The sequence below is a fragment of the Protomyctophum bolini genome, assembly GCF_963924005.1.
Source record: "Protomyctophum bolini genome assembly, chromosome: 21".
Taxonomy (NCBI): Eukaryota; Metazoa; Chordata; class Actinopteri; order Myctophiformes; family Myctophidae; genus Protomyctophum; species Protomyctophum bolini.
Window position 1 is genome coordinate 21,861,286 of NC_137882.1, and position 16,379 is coordinate 21,877,664.

Here is a 16,379-nt window from a genome sequence, read left to right on the forward strand (position 1 = left end):
CGTCGACAGGGTCATTTCCATTTCCTTGTCAAGCTAAAGTTATAGCTACAATGAATGTCAAGGTTTCTGAACAAAAACACATGTTTCGTATCAACATATTTTTCAAAAAAGATTATAAATAAGGATTCCAACCCTATCGGTTTGCAACTTGAACGTCGCCGTCTTTGCACACGGCCTTGTTGTCAAATGATGTGAAAAGTGTTCATCACTATCACTTTGGGAGCTGTCAGAGAGGGGAGGGAGGAGGGGGGGGGGATCTGCAGATTCTAACCAGTATGCCTTTGAAGTTCAAAGGGATCAATGAAGACCCCCACCCCTATCCACTTTCAATAGAACACAATTTAGAAAAGGCTTTAAAAAGGGTGACATTCATGGGGTGGGAGTTGTGAAACATTTTTGCCAGTCAATAATGATATCAAATTTAACTTTTGTTTCATTGAAAAAGTTACACAGTATAGCTTTAAAGCAAATCAAGGCTGATAAGTAACATCTTATTTCCTCTGTGTCTCCGTCAGTAGTGAGCCACTGACCCACACACGTCTGTTTCCTTATTTATCGCCTCTTCCAGGCAGAGGACACGCATGCAAAGTGACCGGATTTCAGGGCAAGGAAAGCCCCGGCGATAATGCATATCAGCTCTGCACCTTTTGCAAGGCAGGCAAAGTCAGTAAGTAAGCTATATAGGTGGCTTCAGCGGCCATTGGAGGCGGGGGGGGGGTGCACCATAAAGGCACAGTAAGCAGGGAGAACTAGGGGACCTAACACCTACGGCAGCTTTACTTCACCCCCATTTGCAATTTGCCTCATAAGGGAAAAGCCAGTGCTCTGCGGGGGGAGACACACCTCTAGACGGCTAGCGGTAATGGATGGGCCAGACTCCCAGCATGCAGCCACAGGCTGACGAGGTTCTGACAGGACGTTTCTATAACGCTCTGACGAGGCTCTGACAGGACGTTTCTATAACGCTCCTCATACTCAGTGGTGGAAAGTAACAAAGTACGTTTACTCTAGTGCTGTACTTAACTATAATGTTCTGCTAGGGACGACATTGGACGGGTTTTATCAAAAGTCACAGATCGCCTATATAGCCTGGTCCACCTATGCTTTCTATGGCATTATAGGCAGCTCCCAGCAGGATCCGCTGGGAGAATCTAGACGCAGCTATGTCAGACACACACACACACACACACACAGGTTGGGAAATGAACCAGACTTGTTTATGCACAACGAGGGACTTCTCAGCTTTGCCGTTTGAGAGTGTGCGATAGGCAGCAGTGTGTGCCTGCGCGCACTGCGCTCCCTAGTGGGTCTCCTCGGTTGATAACCCTACCTAGCACACTCCTGGCCAGCGTGGGCGGCCTGGATATCGGCATAGACGGCGAAAATGTAATATAATAAGAACAGGAGAAAAAAAAGGAGATTGCTGGCCTTCTTTTCTTTTCTTTTCTTTAACCCCCCTGCACCTTCTCCTCCTTGTTCCATATTTCTCCACGTTTTCCATTGGCCCTCGGTCAGAGAGAGAGAGAGAGAGAGAGAGAGAGAGGTGGAGGAAAAGGGAGAGAACAAAAAGATAGTATGGGTGCTGAAATGACAGGGCGAGGAGACAGAGAGAGAGAGAGAGAGACGGAGAGAGAGAGAGTGAGAGTGATTTGCTCCAAGTGTGTGTGTGTGTGTGTGTGTGTGTGTGTGTGTGTGTGTGTGTGTGTGTGTGTGGCGGGGGGGGGGGGGGTTGTCCTCTTTGTGCGGTTTGTAAACTCGATAATCTTTACATTAATCGCAACGGAAGGCGATGAATAATATAACAAGAACTACAACATTTGTCCAGAGTCTCGCCACAGGTGGGCCCGAGGCTCCGATTAGCTGGGTGTGTGTATAGGCACTCGGCAGATCACTTAACGAGATACTAAGGGCTGCCCTCCGTGTGCATACAGTATAATAGGGCCCCTCTGCTCGCATTAAGAGATGTTGATTCTGTGAACACCGTTGATGCAGATAACGAGGCGGTGCGCCGCATGCTGTTGTACAGTATGCTGTGAGGAGGGTGCAGGCGAACCCCTATACTGTATCTGTCATATTCATCAGGTTGGCAAACACCCGCTGCATGTCAATCATGGATGCCGGATAATATAACAGTCCCCAACATGTAGCTTATGCTACGGGCACGTATGCGTGTGCTGCACACAGACAAACAAGGAAGAGAGATCGTCCATACCAGTCAGTGTGTGTGTGCGTGCACACGTGTCTGCCACTAGCCGTGGTGGAAAAAGTGCTCAATTGTTTTACTTGTGTAAAAGTGTCAATACTGCAAACTTATCCTACTATAAATTGCGCCACGTCTCTTATGTGCGTGCGTACGTGTGTGTACGGTTGTAATGCACCTAACTCGAGAACCGTTCGCCCCACGACTTCAACTTTGACACACCACTGCAGGGAGTGCAGTGCCCAGTGTCGAGTCGGTCGGACCCACGGTTGTCCTGAACCGCCACAAAAAGGCCTCTGCCCGGGCTCTGCCCAGGCTCCATATATGGAGCTGGCCTGTTGTAACATAACAACACTCAATATTTGGGCATGCCTGACACAGAACTCCATATACAGTATAGGAACCAGTAAGACGCGCAAACGCGGGAAGCGAACGCAGCTCGTACATATTTGGGTTTTGGACGTATAGCTGCTTTGGGGACTCCTTATATGGTTATGGCTGAGTAAAGGTTGACACAAATCACTCAACTCCATATGGGCACAAAAGCGGGACAGACAGACAGACACACAGACAGACATGATCTGCTAGGTCTCATAGTAAGTGCTCATTGCGTTCGCAATCATAGTAAGTGCTCATTGCGTTCGCAATCACTGCGTTCGCAATAAAGGGACACAGACAGACAGATACAGAAATCTCCATATATGGGCATAAAAGGGACACAGACAGATGGGTGGAACGGGTACTCTGACACGGGTACAACGGGTATTGCATAGCCGGGTGGGGCATGGATCTCCAACTTCTATCGTTTATTATTATTATTATTAGTATAGAAAAAGTTAAAGTTTTGGGAATGAGAAATACTCAAATTTACTTGTACAATTACTTTCCACCATTGTCTGCCACTAGTACGTGTCACTGTGTTGCATCACGCACCGATGCTAGCGGGGCGACAAGACAATCAGTACAGTCAGCGGTCATGAAACTACATGTTGGGAAACAACTTGTTTTGTCTCTTTCCCAATTACTAGTGACCGTGTGTGTGTGTGTGTGTGTGTGTGTGTGTGTGTGTGTGTGTGTGCGTGCGTGTGTGTGTCTCTGCCATAATTGGTAGACACCACATTATGTCAGATATGTTGTTGTTTATACCCATAGGCCCTTTATCCACCGGGGTTGAACCAGTTCAGTTCGGTTTTTGTTTTTCCGCCTATAGTTTCCACTTTAGGTTCAGAACTGGAACGAAAAAAATGTTCGCCGGTTCCGTGAAAAGCACCAAGGGTCCAATAACCTAGAACGGAACCAGTTCTAGAACCAAGTTCTTTTGGTGGAAAAGGGCCCATAGAGCACTGAGTGAAATGCTTATTGTATCATGAAGACTGCCATGATTTTGTGAATGTAACCTTAACTTTTAATAGGGGCGCACGGTTATGAAATTATGACCGATCATATCTACCGATACCGACTCTGACCGATTCCGATATTATGCAGAGGACCACGATGGTGAAGCCTAGGCCCTAGGGGCAACTTTGCCCAAAGCCTGTTAATAAAGCCTATCGGCTACTCTTTACCAAGTGTCTGTTTTCACAACCGGATGAAAACAGATTAAAATAATCTGGATTATTTTGAGACCAAGCCGATACCGACTTGGCATTTTTATGGCCGATATGGCCCATTCCGCTTACGCTACCGATTATATTGCGCATCCCTACCTGTAATATGTGTGTTCTTGTATGCTCTCTTTTAGGCGGACATGAATAAATTGTTAAAATATGCGCGCACGTGTGTTTGTTTCAGGTGCTGTTGGCTCGGCTAATGGGAGACTGGCCATCACCTCTCGGTACTTCAACCTACGACCACAGAATGGAGATTGAAGGCTGAGCTGAGCTGAGCTGAGACCAAATAGCCACCAGCAGTAGTGGACTCTGAAGTACCAGCACCGCCAACCAGTGGTGGACTCTGAAGTACCAGCACCGCCACCAGTGGTGGACTCTGAAGTACCAGCACCGCCACCAGTGGTGGACTCTGAAGTATCAGCACCGCCACCAGTGGTGGACTCTGAAGTACCAGCACCGCCACCAGTGGTGGACTCTGAAGTACCAGCACCGCCACCAGTGGTGGACTCTTGACCAAAAGTATTGGATCTGACCATAAACCTCGGAACCAGCACCAGGAGGAGGACAAAAACCAGAGAGGCTACGTGGTCTGCATGGCCACCACAGCTAGAGGAGCGGCATGCCTGTTGCTGGCGCTGTGGATGTGGGCTCAGCTCAGCTCCTCGGGTGAGGGGCTACGGGCCCCACGAAGGACTATAGAGGGGGAGCGGGGGCCCTGGACGGGGCAGAGGGCCCCACGAAGGACCATAGGGGGGGAGCGGGGGCCCTGGGTGGGGCCGGCGACCCAGGCCAGCGATGGCGTGCCGCTCAGGCGATCCAAGCGAGGCTGGATGTGGAATCAGTTCTACCTGCTGGAGGAGTTCACTGGGACACAGATGCAGTATATCGGAAAGGTACGAGTTTCTCTCTCTCTTTCTCTTCCTTGGCCTGTCCAGGGGGGGATTATTCCCTCTTTCCTATATGTTTATCTCTCTTGCCCTATCTCTTGGTTGATGCTCTCTCTTTCTCTCCCTCCCTCCCTCCCTCCCTCCCTCTCTCCCTCCACACGCACTCTACTTCTCTGTCTTCTTCAATATTTATCTGTACCTAGTATTCTATCTGCTATTGTTTTCTAGAACATTATTCTTTATTTAGTATTTTTCTCCCTCCTCGATGAAAGGAACAGACATTTTACACAAGATAACAGAGCAGTGATTTAGTTTTTTTTGTTGCTATTGTAAGTAATTAACTGCTTCATTACAACAATACATATTTATAAGAGAGGTATTATTCTACGAACAAGCAAGAGGAAATAGATGAAAAGAAATTATAATCCTTCAGATATACTGACTCATTTGCATACTCCAAAAGACACAATGCATAACAAAATGCATTAAGTTAAACTCAATCTAAAATATGGAAAGGAAAATCTTAAAGTTCACCTGCGTGGTCTGCAAACAAAAAGTGCCGTCCTTAAATGGGTTTGTATATATACGAGATAACATCCACGGCTTGTGAGAAGTCTTACTTGAACCGCCCTAACCTCTCCCCTCTAATTGTCATCAATTCAGGCTAACCGGTACAACGCCAGTAGCTAATGTTCACATGGTGGACGTCCTCCATTAAAACCGTCTACCCTCACCCTTCCGTAGGCTGTGGCGTTGCAGTCCAGCACATTTTCCGCTAACCGCCAGCTGTGTAGCTATTTGGATCACGTCCATTCCACTTACATCAAGGCACCCATAAAGAGGCCCGCGGAGCCCTGCTGATAAAAACACAACAAGCAAACCTCTCTGCAGGGGTATTATTTTGTTCGACAAAACAAAAAAAAACACAACGTCGACCCAGATAACGCTGGCAGGGAGAGTAGCAGCGAGGCAAAGCGCCGGGCCAAAACAGTGTGCTTTGCAGCGGAGGATGGAAGTCAACCCGTGTGTCTCCGCGCGCGCCGCGCTCCGTATATATACTGTAATTGAGGAGACAGTGAAGGCATCCTGGGCAAGGTCAGGGACGGCTGGAGACGAGAGGGAAGAAAGGCAGTGCTGTGTGTTGCCAGGGGGGGTGAAGGTTGGGGGGGGGGGGGGGGGGGTAGGTGGGTTGGGGGCCAGTTGCTTTGCATTCCTGCGGTGTGCGTCTGTGGTCGGATAGAACCATCCAACCAAATGAGATTTCCCCCCTCCCCGCCGCCCACAACATGCGTGTGTGTGTACGTACAGTACGTATGTCCTCTCCCCTGAGCGGGACTTGACTTTCAGCCTGTCTCTATACCCCCCCACCCTGTTTTCCTGTTCCGGAATGATGCGCTCCAGCCCCTCCCTCCTCCTCCTTGGCCCTAAAAGGATTACAACGGCTCGCCCAGGCCGTGTGTGTGTGTGTGTGTGTGTGTGTGTGTGGAAGGTAAAGAACAAAAAAAAGAGAGAGGGGGACAAAGATCAGCGGCAGACATAATCAAACCGCTTCGTCTATACGGTGGGATGTCCTTCTTAAACCTCGTGCAAGGACTAATGGAGAGAAGAATGGATTATCAGGCCGGCGTGCACTTAACCGAGAGTGAACCCCTTCGGAGCCGGGAGGTGGTGCCCTGAGAGCCCTCTCTCCAGAAGACACCATTAAAGCACCGACCGTCGACCACCATACTTAATCATGACTCTCTGAGCGATCGCTCTGTCAGTGAACCAACCAACCACGCACACGCACACGCACACACACACGCACGCACACACACTTTTCTCCGCCAGCTCTCTCCACTAGTCAGCTGTCACACAGGATTGCCAGTGTGTAAATCCTATCCGATTGCCATTATACTGTTTGTTAATTTTGCGATAAAGTGCAAGTGATGAATGGAGCCCAGAGGGGGAATGAATTAGCTTTTGGAGCACATGGGCAGCCATCTGCATCGTCTGTGTCCTCAGGTGGAGACAGAAATGGCTCCCGCAGGGACAAGAGAGAGAGAGAAAGAGTGTCACAACAGAGAAACGCTGTTGTCATTGTGACATATTGGTGGCAAAATAATGAGGATGAGAGTGTGGAACAATGGAATTATTGTTATTATACAGTAAATAAGGGAGCCACTCGTGACATGCAGTACAAGGTAGAATGATGAAACCAGTCAAATTGAAACAATTCGTCCCTTGATATATACTGCTCCATCTCAATGAATTACAATATTGTGTAAAAGTTAATTTATTTCCCCAATATAATTCAAAAAGTGAAACTTTCATATATTCTCAATTCATTGTGCATAAAGTGAAGTAGCCTATTTAAAAACTGGTTTTGTTTTAATCTTGATGATTATGGCGTACAGCTCATGAAAATCAAAAAATCCTATCTCAACAAGTTAGAATATGTTACGAGACCACTAAAAAAATGATTTTTTTAAACGAGAAATGTCGACCATCTGAAAAGTATATTAATGTATGCAATCAATACTTGGTCTGGGCAAGAGGTCAAGAGGAAGGACACGGTGTATGTATGCAGTCAAGTTTGGTCAAGAGGAAAGTGTGAGCCATGAGACTCAACATTGCAACAGTGCCACAGGCCCAGAGTAGCCCAGACCAAGTATTGACTGCATACATTAATAATTCTAATATACTTCAATATACTTTCTCGTTTAAAAAAATCATTTTTTTCAAACTTTCATATAACTTTCATAATGAAAGTTTCACTTTTTTAATTCAGTCAGACAACTTCACAAATAGATTTAACCAATACTTATTATAGAATGAGAATACAAGTGTGCATATGATATTTGACGTGGCGTTCGGTTCTGCTGCATTTTCTACCTGCTCGGCGTGATTGAACACCATCATAAAACAGGGAGAGCAGGGAGATAGATATAGGCCTACAATAAAACCCCCATGGGGAGCATAAATAACATAGCCCACCGGTGGTGCTGGGGTGGTGGTGGGAGCAAACATCACATAACAACCAGGAACCATATGCAGAGGAAGGCAGGAAGAGCATGCAGTCTAGTGAGCTTAAGTATCCCGCCCAATTGGTCAGCTGACTGCCACATCAGCGAATGACGTGTGGGACTTGCACACACATGTGTTTTTTATATATTTTTTTGTTTGTTTCTCCAAGCAAAAACGTGTATTAAACTGGGAACAGCTGCGCAAATTAAATTGCATTCTTCTCAAGGGCAGCGGAAACGAACTGAACAAACTCATTCCATGCCGCGCACATCAAATGGCATATCGTGCGGACGGTAAAATGAACGGACCAGGAAACTAGCGCTGCTGACCAGAAGTCATAATCCGCCATGTTCGTGTCACTCCTTCGGTGCTTCTAGAAGGGCTAATATGCTAACTGTGAGGCAGAGGAGATCTTTCATTGAGCTACAAAAAATATCGCCTAATTGCCAATCCAGGCGCAGATGGAGAAAAGATTCAGAGAAAAACGCTGCTAAAGATCGTGCTTATAACAGGAGTGAATGGAGGGGGAAAATGTAATCGCCCACCATAGCGAAATGAAATTGTCTCCTACAGAAACAACACCCGAATGCGGTAAGTGGATGCGAGGCTATAGTCTGTACACATACAAATATAAAAATACATTAAAGACGTCATGGGCACAAATAACCACTTGCAAAAGAAGTTCCTTGGCGCACTGCTCCTCCTTATGGAGAGGGGGAGGGCTGTCTTATAGAGCTTGTTTGACTCCTACAATCAGTGTGTTGGCCATGTGATTTAAATAGAAAAAAACTACACTCCCCACACTCCTCGAGGAGGTGCCATGGGTGGTACACTGGTGCTCATTAGCAGGCGAGCTGCATACAGGCCTTCCAGCAGTCGTGGCTGCTACGGTGGGGGGGGTGGGGGTGGGGGGGAGATATAATAATTTCTTGCGTTACCAAAGGGCACATCTCCACTGCGGGGGTGGGGGGCTGGTTAATGGCCTGCAGGGTGAGGACTGTTTGTGCTACTATCACTTCTCATAAAGTATTTACAGCCACTGATCGGCCCCACTGGTGGTCCTATACTATAGGCCTGGTGGGCACATGCAGGCACCTCGGTGCAGTGCAATGCAAGCACAGGCAGGGTTGGTGTCACGCACACACTTACATGATGAAGACTCCTATACACAAGCTCAGGCACACACACGCTGACGCTCGGAAGATGCACGCACGCACACACGCGCACACACATGACTAATGGGCTGGAAATCATATTAGAAAGGGACAAAACAAATGAACAGACCATGCATGTATTTGTATAGCCTCTCTATGAGTTAGGTGGGCTTCTTTGTGTATGACGTGCATGCAAATGTGCGCATGACGGGGTTGGGTGTGTGTGTGTGTGTGTGTGTGTGTGTGTGTGGGGGGGGGGTTGTCAGTTTATTTATTGGCATACCAGCTGCTCATATTGGCGAGGAGTTTGCAATGGTGTCACGGCCGGGGCGGAGCAAGTCTGTAGCAACGTACGTCGTGGCGACCCCCCCCCCACCCCTCACCCCTCCCCGGCAGGGCGGTGGGTGGGTGGGTGACCCCGGAGCGTGTGTCTACTCACAGGATGCGACCCCCACCCCCTCCTCCCCCCCCACACACTGGTGTGACTGGAGGGACGACTTCAATTATGTTCCTCTCCTCGGCGGCATTGAGCTGGCGGACAGGGGCGTTGATGAGGTCAACGGGGTGACAAAACAGCTGTCCAACAGCATCGCGGGGGAAAGAGGGAGATGTCTGACGGAGTGAGAGTGGATGGACACCGTTTCCCAAACAGTGGGTCGGGACCCATATGTGAGTCGCAGACACATTAAATAGGGGTCCCTTTATTTATTTTTTTCAATTATTATTATTTCAAAACATTTTTTTTTCTAGTATTTTTATGAAGAAATCAAATGTTTTTGAGCTTGTAGATCTGCTATTTTCACTAGTTTGGGTCCCAGGGAGACATCAAATTTCTCTCTTGGGTCACGGGCTAAAAGGTTTGGGAACCACTGAGATTGGAACAATATCGCCTCAGCGCTTTTTGTGTATCGCAGTCCACGCCTCCCCACCACCCCTACACACTGGTTTTCCTTTTTTCCTTCGCGGGTCAGCTTAATTGCATTCTCATTATGAAATTTTAATACCCTCCCATCAAACCATTCAGACAGTCAAGTCATATTCAAATGAGGGGGCCAAACAGATGATGGCAGGCAAAGTGCAAAGACGCCCAACGGGAGGATGATGGCCATAATTAAAAGATAACATTCTTGGAAAAAGTATGCACAAGATGGAAAACAAAGGGCACGGCGGCGAGAGGAATATAATCCGTGACATTTAACCTTCAAGACCGCATACTCTCTTGTTTACACATCAACTGCCATTTCATGGGCTATTCTCTCGTGCAGGTTGAGGCTGCCATCTGGCTATACTATAGAAGTCAGCCAGACTCTACAGGCCTGGACACAAGGCCTTCAAGGGTAACTGGCTAATTGCCTTCCTCTGTTCCGAGTGTCACAATGTGTTAATTGCGGGCAATGCTCGTCTGAGCAAACTAATCCCTGTTGCACTTGAAACGTATTCATTTCCTTCACAAAGGCTGCTAACATGTCACACGCAAAATAATGTCCGACGAAGAGGTCAGCTTTATTCCTCAGCCCACTTAAAGATGAAAGGATAAAGTATGAGGTAGAGGCCGGGGTGGATATTAAGCCATTATTCGTAGCCACCGAGAGATGTAAATTAAAATACAAACCACGAGAAAAGATGACTCGAGTGGGTGACTCTGACATGAACACGGCTGTCTATGTAATTATGAAATAAGTGCTTTATTATTGAAAAAAAAAGTGTTCATGACGACGAGCACAGATCAAAGCTGCCATGTTTATTAATCTGTCCTCTTAAAGGTGGAATGATGAAGTATGTATGGACTAGCGGTGGTGAACAGTGAATGATGAAGTATGTATGGACTAGCGGTGGTGAACAGTGAATGATGAAGTATGTATGGACTAGCGGTGGTGAACAGTGAATGATGAAGTATGTATGGACTAGCGGTGGTGAACAGTGAATGATGAAGTATGTATGGACTAGCGGTGGTGAACAGTGAATGATGAAGTATGTATGGACTAGCGGTGGTGAACAGTGAATGATGAAGTATGTATGGACTAGCGGTGGTGAACAGTGAAAAATCATTGAGAAACGTTGTGTCAAATACAAACGACAAGCATACATCTCAGCATAAGTGCTTTTTCGTGCAATAATCATTTATCAAAAAAACACTATAGGTTTTGTCTGTCTGTTTGGCAGCTCAAAGGGGGTCGAGGGGGAAGGTGCATTGTAAACTGAAGGTTCGTCATGTTTGTCATGTTTGTCACGTTTTCAATATGAATTTAAGAAAAGAAACACCACAGACCACTGCATGTTGGTTTTAGTATGACTGCCACAGAGGACAGGACAAGAAAAGGCTAGCGAGCTATTGATGCTTGGTGGTGTGAACGGACCGAATGCTTTCTTGTCTCCCTCCCACGGTGATAGTTTAATTGCATTTTCAATAAAAATTGATCAGGTGGGGTTAGTGTGAATGCACATAGGGCTCCCAGATTGATTTCTGGGAGAGTTTTTCCTTTTTTGCAGCTGGGGCCCACCACTAAATTATCTTCACCAGCAAGGCCGGATGGAGACACAGGAGTGGACAGAGGTCACAATTCCCCTATTGTGGTGTTCGACGCTGTTCTGTAGCATGCTATATATATATATATATGAATGAGAGAGAGAGAGAGAGAGAGAGAGAGAGAGGACTCCTTGGCAAGATCACTCTGTTCACATAAAAATGAGAGTCGACACAGCATATGTCACACTGTCTATCTGACTATCTCCCATATCAGCAGCATGGTGGGAACTCGATGTTATTAACTGAATTGTCGTCGCGCTAGCAGAGATAGGCAGCCAGATAGACAGTCATGGAGGGGGACATTGCTGCTGAGGCAGTGGGAGGAAGATAATGTTGAAGTGGGCTGTTTTCAGCCAACCGAGTCTCTCTTTAGAAGCTTGCACTGTGAAGCAGAATCGCAAACACTCCATAAAGAAATCCTGCACAGCACTATCCTGGCTCGGACGGGCAGAAACCAAACACACAAAAACAATTAAATTCAAATGATATATATATATATATATATATATATATATATATATAAGAGTGAGTGGATTGAGTGTGTTAAATGTGTCAATGCAGAAATGCCAGAACTCTAGATACTATATATTTTGCCTTGGTTGACAGATAAGAAGTTACTTTTTCTAGTATTGACAAAAGCGAACAATAAGTGTGGATGACACTATAGCAAAGTTGTTCAAATTCTATTGAATTCACTCCTTGCTCGGTTGAACGAGAACAAATATTATGAGAGATTGGAAGTAGGTGAACAAAATGCTACACCCAAGATGCTACAATCTTGCAGCATACCTATTTGGTTAAGAGGCGGGGGAGAGAGAGAGAGAGAGAGAGAGAGCTGGTTGAACAATGACACACTTTAGACATTAATGCAAGCCGCTCATTTGCCCTCGTGCAACACTATGAATTAGTAAAGCCACGAAAAAGCCTTTTACACGTGACCCTCTAGGACTCTACAAATCACCATACCGACCCAAATACACTCTTCAGATACACACTTCTTCAGGGGATGGGTTAGACAGAGGCCCAGGGGAGAGATAGAGAGAAGGAGAGGTACTGTATTAGGCGAAAGAGACAACTGCTTCAGACCCTGTGACTGTGCTTATAGTCCGTATGAAATGTCCGAAATGTGTTACAGTTTTGGAGCCATATCTCCAAAACTGGTGGGTCAAACTGAAAAACCAATTCAATCAATTTGAAGCTATGATTCCATATGACATGAAAAAAAACGATAATTTAAACAAATACAATGGCAGCCCCTCAGTCAAATGTGGTCACAAATGTCTGACGAGTTCCACTTTATTCCTCAGTCCACTTAAAGATATGAAAGGATAAAGTACTGTAAGGGTATAAATTAAGTCATTATTCAAGAAAAGTAGCCACCACTTATTTCAAATTTAAACCACGAGAAAAGATCACTTGAGTGGGTGATTCTGATGTGAACAGGGCTGTCTATGTAATTATGACTGGAAAAAGAGCTGCACCTGCGTACGTTGCTCTGAATAAGAGTGGCTCCCATTTCCCACTGAGCACTTTTAAGGCTATTAGACGTCTAACATACGTCTAAATGGCCGTCTAAAATTGGTCAGATGACCTAAGTGATGTTGGGGCGAGTCAGGCAACATACTGAATGTGTTGAGATATAATCTGCTATTTTTAAAGATGCGGTGCCACGTTTTTGCATTTTTATATTTATTTGTTTGTTTTTCATGTGTCTGTGAGGTGACAGTACTTCATTAGACCACCTGGTGTTATTATGTGCAATGATGTCTTCCCTTTCTATTTTTGGTTTCTTGCTGGAGGTTGAAACCTTGAGTGAAAAGTGCCAATCAAAAAACATTTTCCACAACAGGTGTGGTCTTGGCTAACACAAACACACATGTAGCAACGCATGCAGCAACAGAGGGAAAGTAAACAGAGAGAGAGAGAGCGAGAGAGAGAGAGAGAGAGAGAGAGAGCAGCAAAACAATCCATGAGACTCACCACTACTGCAGGGGATGGTTGAAAGATCAGTAGTTTCCATAGTGCATGGTGTCCATTCATTCAGCACAGCTGTGATTTCCCATATCAAAGCTGTGTAGGAAGCCAAGGAAGCTCTGAGAAGGAAGAGAAGTGGTCACGTGACTGGGCTGCGCCATGACACTTTCATGGACACTTTCATGGGAGCCAAACTCACACCAGAAGTGCAATGAATACATGGCAGTGAATGGAGCCGGCTGGACCAGCTCATAACAAACAAGAGGACCGCATGATAAATGTGATCAAATGCATCAATAAGATCAATGAGGAATAACATGTAACATTTGCATGTTATTCCTCATTGATCAGCTGTTAAACGATCCTTAGAGACTTTGAGTGTCTGTGCAGTGCAGTGCCATGGAAAGAATATTTTAAAAGCAGCACTGGAAGTCTTCCATGAGGCATTTTTCCACCATAGTAGGCCTACTCCATATACAGCATATGTCAAACTCAAGGCCCGGGGGCCAAATCAGGCCTGTGAATGAATTATCTTTATGTGTCGACCTGCCGAGAAATACATCATCACTGCTCCCAGTACCATGCAATGCTATAGCCTAAATAATATATAATATAATATACAAAAGCTGAAGCTACAAGAGCTCGGTATCCTTCTTTTATTGACAGTTTCCTTAAGATCACACACATCTGCACAACACCAGAACTAATTTAGTCAACAAACATTTATTCACCAAAGCATGCAGGATATCGTTGATAAAATAAATGCAAAGTAAACGAGATAACCAGACCCACCGACGGCTTTCAAATGAAATGTTTGCAGACTCACAACAAAATAATGTCAACCCTCGCCCCCCTCTGTGCTTCCTCTCCCCACAGCTTCATTCAGACGCGGACCCGGGCGACGGCAGCGTGAGGTACGTTCTCAGCGGCGAGGGCGCCGGGACTCTGTTCAAGATAGACGAGAAGTCGGGCGACCTCCACGCCACCAAGAGGCTGGACCGCGAGGAGAAGGACATGTACATCCTCCACGCCAAGGTGGTCAACCGCTTCACCAACGAGGTGCTGGAGGACAACTCCGAGTTCGTCATCAAGATCCACGACATCAACGACAACGAGCCCAGGTTTACCAGCAACCCCTACCTGGCCCGGGTCCCCGAGATGTCCGACATTGGTGCGTACCTACCTGTGATACCCTGGCCTATGTGTTAACTTGTCTACTAGTCCCATTGTATAGGAATGTACTCTTTTATGAAGTCAACGTTTTATTTGTATTCATTTTCTTTTTTGTTTGGAGCCACTTGGACTGGCCAACCGAAGAACACCATGGCTTGGCAATTTCAATTAAAATAGTTAGATGAATAATAATAATAATGAATTGAAGTTATCTACAATTACCTATTTTTTTTTACGATTGGTAGCCTACTTTATTAGGTTTTATTCCAGTACACACAAACAACATCAACACATATCTGCTCCTTTGGAAAAGTCAGTTTTCCGCTTCACCCAGCTGCAACCAGATGCGTAGGGGGGAACAGTCGGGGGTTTTATGTGTCTTATTCAGACACATTATTCTGACACATAACACACATTTCCACACCTAGAGGCGTACATGGCAATGGGTATGTGCACCTAAGACATGAATGCAACATGGCAATGCCTGTCTATCTATTCAATGCATAATGCATGGTGTGTGTGTGTGTGTGTGTGTGTGTGTGTGTGTGTGTGTGTGTGTGTGTGTGTGTGTGTGTGTGTGTGTGTGTGTGTGTGTGTATGAGTGCGTGGGTGGGTGAGTGTTGCATGTGTGCTGCAGTGATCAGGATTACAGGGTTCACAGTTAACAGAGGATTGAGACATTGCAGAATGCCAGTTCTTACCGGATCAATGGTAGTTTATCAATCATAATAATGGAGCCGACCGAATGAGAGGATGGCTAATTAACCCGTTTTGACCGGACGTTGAAATAAAATAAAATAAGTATTTTTTTCTGAAAAACCTCATGTTTCTATATCAGTGGTTCTCAATATTTCATGTCAAGGACCCCAAAAATTATATATAATAAATTATGCCGACCCCCATCTGAAAATATGCTGTTGCAGGGACCTTCCAGAAGCAAAGATTTGAGTTAAAAACTGAAACTCTGAAAGAATATTCAAAGATTTGAGGCACATTTTCACGTTTTTTTAAAAAATAGCAGACCTACAAGTTCATAGCACGGCACTCGGTGCCGTGCTATGAACTTGTAGAGCTGCTATTTTTCAATAGCTAAAGTATAACAATGCTACACCAAAAGGGGTTCCCGCCCGAAATGGATTAAATGAGAATCATTAGGAAGAATAAACAAAGCAAACGCGTCTCTGTGACGGCTACGGCTGTACGGAAGCAGATAATCTTTTAAATAGAGTATCTTATTTAAACAGTGTTTGATTTAATTACTGGCATTGTCAACTCTGTCATCAGTGTGAATAAATAGTGTGCTCTCGCCCTCCCCCTTTGCCGCGTCAATTTCTCCAGACATTACCGTTTGTTGATTTTGCATTATCATTTGTTCTTGTCACTGTGCTGCTAAATTAAACTTTAATTATGGCGCGCGCCTGGCCTCGTGTTCAGCATGCCAGCGAGGGCAGACTGCAGACTGTGCTCCAGAGCGTAGATAAATGGCAAATAAAAAGAGATCCTAATCAATACTTGCACAAATACAGGCTGCTGATGCCTGGCCGCTGCTGCTGTTCTCTGGGACTGAGGGCCGCTGGTATTTGGCTTCCCAGCCAAAGCATGTCATAAAGGTGTCACTCAGAGACAGAGAGAGAGGCTTTTCTAAAGGCAGCACAGGTGCCCATGGCAACAATCATGGTGTGATGTCATCGCTTGGCAGCGCGCATGTGTCCGTGAGTCGTCCAGGCAGCTGGCTCCTCTAAATGAAGATGAAAATGTGACTTTCACCACAGACAGATTAGGACCATTGTCTACTTTATAATAGGATTTCTGTAAAGACTCGATTTATATTAAATAAATCGCCAAGTA

At 45.7% G+C, this 16,379-nt stretch overlaps 2 protein-coding genes across 2 annotated transcripts in view; one reads left to right on the forward strand and one right to left on the reverse strand.

The window, feature by feature from the left end:
• Window positions 1–16,379, reverse strand: part of LOC308336417 (uncharacterized protein) — a gene marked incomplete at its 3' end in the record, with an annotated part of 688,546 nt that overhangs the window by 491,297 nt on the left and 180,870 nt on the right. The window lies entirely within an intron of this gene.
• The window catches only part of LOC308336638 (cadherin-6-like), a 68,235-nt gene that overhangs the window by 27,451 nt on the left and 24,405 nt on the right, over window positions 1–16,379 (forward strand). The window contains exons 2-3 of the mRNA XM_080794085.1: window positions 3,992–4,703; window positions 14,235–14,529. Coding sequence (XP_080650211.1) covers window positions 4,404–4,703; window positions 14,235–14,529 — 595 coding nt within the window. The 5' untranslated portion in view covers window positions 3,992–4,403. The remainder of the gene's footprint in view (window positions 1–3,991; window positions 4,704–14,234; window positions 14,530–16,379) is intronic.